The sequence below is a fragment of the Papilio polytes genome, unplaced genomic scaffold, assembly GCF_000836215.1.
Source record: "Papilio polytes unplaced genomic scaffold, Ppol_1.0 DF823835.1, whole genome shotgun sequence".
Taxonomy (NCBI): Eukaryota; Metazoa; Arthropoda; class Insecta; order Lepidoptera; family Papilionidae; genus Papilio; species Papilio polytes.
Genome location: NW_013525369.1, coordinates 635,935 through 639,870, shown reverse-complemented (window position 1 = coordinate 639,870; position 3,936 = coordinate 635,935). Strand labels below are relative to the sequence as shown.

At 33.8% G+C, this 3,936-nt stretch overlaps 1 protein-coding gene across 1 annotated transcript in view; it reads right to left on the bottom strand.

The window, feature by feature from the left end:
- Nucleotides 1–3,116: 3,116 nt before the first annotated feature.
- LOC106103195 (lysozyme-like) overlaps nucleotides 3,117–3,936 on the bottom strand; it is a 6,763-nt gene continuing 5,943 nt past the window's right edge. Inside the window, exon 5 of the mRNA XM_013282884.1 lies at nucleotides 3,117–3,263. Within this exon, the coding sequence (XP_013138338.1) occupies nucleotides 3,134–3,263 (130 nt within the window). The 3' untranslated portion in view covers nucleotides 3,117–3,133. The remainder of the gene's footprint in view (nucleotides 3,264–3,936) is intronic.

Here is a 3,936-nt window from a genome sequence, read left to right as displayed (position 1 = left end):
GTTGTGTATGGACAGTTGAATTGGCTACGAAATAATCGATAATCTACAATCGCACAACAGTTGTGCGATAGTTTAGTCCATGGTGTACCCGCTTTATTGTTACGACAAAGTCGTCTACTGGGGTGCTCGTGTCTATTTTATCTATCGTTTTAAATGTTCACAAATTTATGTTTATGATCAACTAGCTGTTACCATGCGACTTCATCCGCATAAAATTATAAAAAAATCATTTTATTGTTCACATTTGTCAAATTATCTATTGCAAATGTCAAATAACAGGACATGATGTCAAATCTTGGCAACTTTGCTTCCTTGATGTTGGCAACAACTTATGGTCTCTTTCTCAAATTAGGGTTTTTACCCAAAATATTTACACCTAAGTTTAACGGCGTAAAAATATATATCCTAAATCGTGACGTAAGTGTAGGGCTTTTTATTAAAAGAAGAGTTATTCGAAAATATGATGTGATTGCTGACATCTTAGGCAACAAAGAAGTGTGTGTTTACGCTTTATTATAATAGTATAGATATAGACACTAAAGATTACTCCGACGATACTACTAGAGCCGGCGTACACATTTGACTTAATTATCGCACAACTGTTGTGCGATTATTGATTGTATATCAGTCCATTCTAATGTTTAGTTGCACAACTAAAAATCGAGTAATATGCACCTCCATATACGCTCATAGGAATCAAAGGGAGACTAAACAGTTGTGCGATAATTTAGTTTTAGGTGTGTGCATGCTTTTATTTAAACTTTTAGTGTGCTAAAGAATCCGTAAATGTTTCTTTTTATTATTTTCATTTTTTGTTCTGTAAGTTTAATTACAAGGTTAGTGCAGAACGCTTACAGTGCTAAGAAGCACCGAAATGTCGCTTTCCATTGTTTTCAGTTTTACTATTAACCTTGCACAAGCATTAAAAGACATACGCTAAATGAACATGCGATACGATAACAATAAAAAAAAAATTTCAGCACACTTAATAAATTATTGTTAATCTTTTTTATGTAATAACTAGTTTTCGCCCGCGTGGAATTAAAAAAAACAAAGGTGAGTAGCCTATGTGTTCTTCCAGACTATCCTCTACATCTATGCAAAATTTCATCGAGATCCGTTCAGCCATTTGGGCTACAAACTCTAACAAACATCCATCCATCCATCTAAACTTTCGCATTTATAATATTAGTAAGATTATTAAGATAACAAGTGTTTTTTATTTGTGAAATAGCATTTTTCGGATTAATGAAGTAATGTTTAAATTATTTATCAAGTATTTTGTAAATCAACTTGAAATTTCTCATCTGTATAATTATAATAATTAAAACTATTCATCTAACATCAAAATATTAGTAATTATTTTAATAGTTTACTTAAATTATTATTTTTACTTGCACATGTATTGTGCGTATGGTTTGCATATGCAATTAGCGCTGTGCTCGTATTCTTGCGGTCGAGCCGTCGAATTTGCAACGCTGGCTCAGCAACGTTAATATTTGTTAAGGTGCTTCACAATTCTCATTGCGGCTGGATAAAGATAACAAAGAATATCCTTTTTTATAACTTTTTTAATAATAAACCAGAGATTATTAGATTCAATTGAAGCGTCCTATCTTTAATTCACAGTGTTACATTTTGAAAGCAATATTGTTTACAAAATCGTCATTAAACACTCAACATTGGCCCATTCCGCTAAGGGAGTGCCATAGAAAAGAAACTTAACTGAACTGAACAAATCATCAGGATACTAAGGGCCTCTTCCACCAAATTGTAAATTGTCTGATAATAATTCAGCGTATAAAATATGTGATGGAAATGTAAGAATTTGTTCCCTCATCTGACATTGACGTCATTTTTAAGATCCTCTATTAGCCAGTGGTAGGACAGGCACTAAATATTGTCCAAATGTAATGACTGAATACTGCAACGAATTTTTAATACTTCGCTTCGGAAACGCTTACAATCTGAGAGACGTCAAAATGTTAGTGAAATGTGGAGTTATCATTCAATATTCTCTTGCAAGTTTAAGTGACGTTTTAGTAATCGGCAAAATTAACTTTTGTGAGTACCATTTTTGTAATCCAGTCGCAACATGAAGCGCGTACACCTTTGACTATTTAAACTGTCGCAAAATTGTTTAGTTTCGCTTTGATTACTACGAGCTTATATGGAGGTGCGCACACTACTCGATGTATAGTTGTGCAACTAAACAATTTAATTGGCTGCAAAACAATCGACAATCGCACAACAGTTGTGCGATAGTTTAGTCAAAGGTGTGCGCCCGCTCTTAATAATTAAAATGTTGGACTTCCGAATGAAAAGTGATTGTTTATTTTCTTGTTATTTGAGATATTGACATTTTAACAACGGGAATAACAAAGATACGAATTTCCTAACGTTGAAATTTTTCTAGTACGTTTGATTTTATAACATCTCCGCTTTTCAAACAATTTTATGTTCGGAAAGTAAATCTACAATGTGCAGCAAACCGCAAAGATTTTAGGAGTTCAAACTTTATTTGTTTCCAATATTTATGTCTCACTTAGCAAAGTGTTGCCGTATTAGCTAACGGTTTGTTGCGAACGGAAACACTTATCTTTGCTAACAATGTAAGTTTTTGTTTTAATTTTGTTTCAAAGTTCAATATGAAGTAAAAGTATTGTAACTTAATAAAAAAATAACCACTTATTCATCTCATCATCGCCTATATTAGTCCCCACAGAAGGGCTCGGAGCCTACCAATCCGGTAATAAAAACGAAATAACGGCTCGTGCCGAGGCTCCTGAGGGAGCCCTCGAGCTTAGTTACTCATAAACGAGGTTTAGGGCAAGTGCCATCTGCGCTCGGACACCTCAAGCCCGGTGAATCTGGAAATGCCTCTTCAAGGCATACAGTGGCCATTCAGTCACTAAAAAAAACGCGGGGCCAAAATTGTGGTGACTAGGCCTTAGTCAACGACTCATAGAGGGTTGGTTGACTTCACACACTCGATTCGATTCGAACCCAGGATCTGTAGATTACAAATCCTGTAATCTTTGAGCTACCGACGCTCCGTAAAAATTAAATGGTGATTTTACACTCGGTAATTTTTTTGAGAATTTAATAAAACAGTATTTTGTATGCAGAAAATTTATCGTATCCAATGTAATCCATAATAATCGGCAATTGTAGATTGATCCGTACTACTTCTTGATATCATACGCTTCATTCTGTTCCAGATTAATTCTGACCGTGGTTTTTTACCGAGCAGATCCGGACATCTGGAAATGAAAAGAAATTATCACTAAGAAATTAGTTATTATCTGTAAGAGATTTCTGATAGGCCACCCTTGCTTAAATGTAATAGCTTAGTTTTAGGACCAGTTCCACCAGATTGTAAATTATCTGATAACAATCCAACGTGTAAAATATATTATGGAAATATCGGATTTTGTTACCTTATCTGATAGTGACGTCATTTTAAGCTATCTGAGCCTCTATCAGCCAGCGGTGGGACAGGCTCCTGGTATGTTTATTGTAATATTTGTGCAAACAGTATTAAATAAATAAATGATTTACTAAACTACCAAAAAAAGAATTTCTTAAAATTAAAAGCGACAAGAATCTTAAACTAGTGAGATAAAAATATCTTGCTTTGCTTTTAATTAGTTTTTCGGACCGAATGGTATTAAAAAATAGGTAGTCTATGTGTTTGTCATGAGTATTCTCTACATCTATGCCATTTATAGAAATATGTTTAGACTTTTAGGCGGCAAACTCTAACAAAAATCCATCCATTCATCTAATTTTTGCATTTACAATATTAGTACAAAGTGTGATTATTTGGGAAAAATTCTGAATAGCGTATATCTCTTCCAAAAAAGTTATAGTTATGACAGAATTGTTAAAACAAGGCTTTACAAATTTGCTCTTGTCAGATTCAGCTAGTGTATA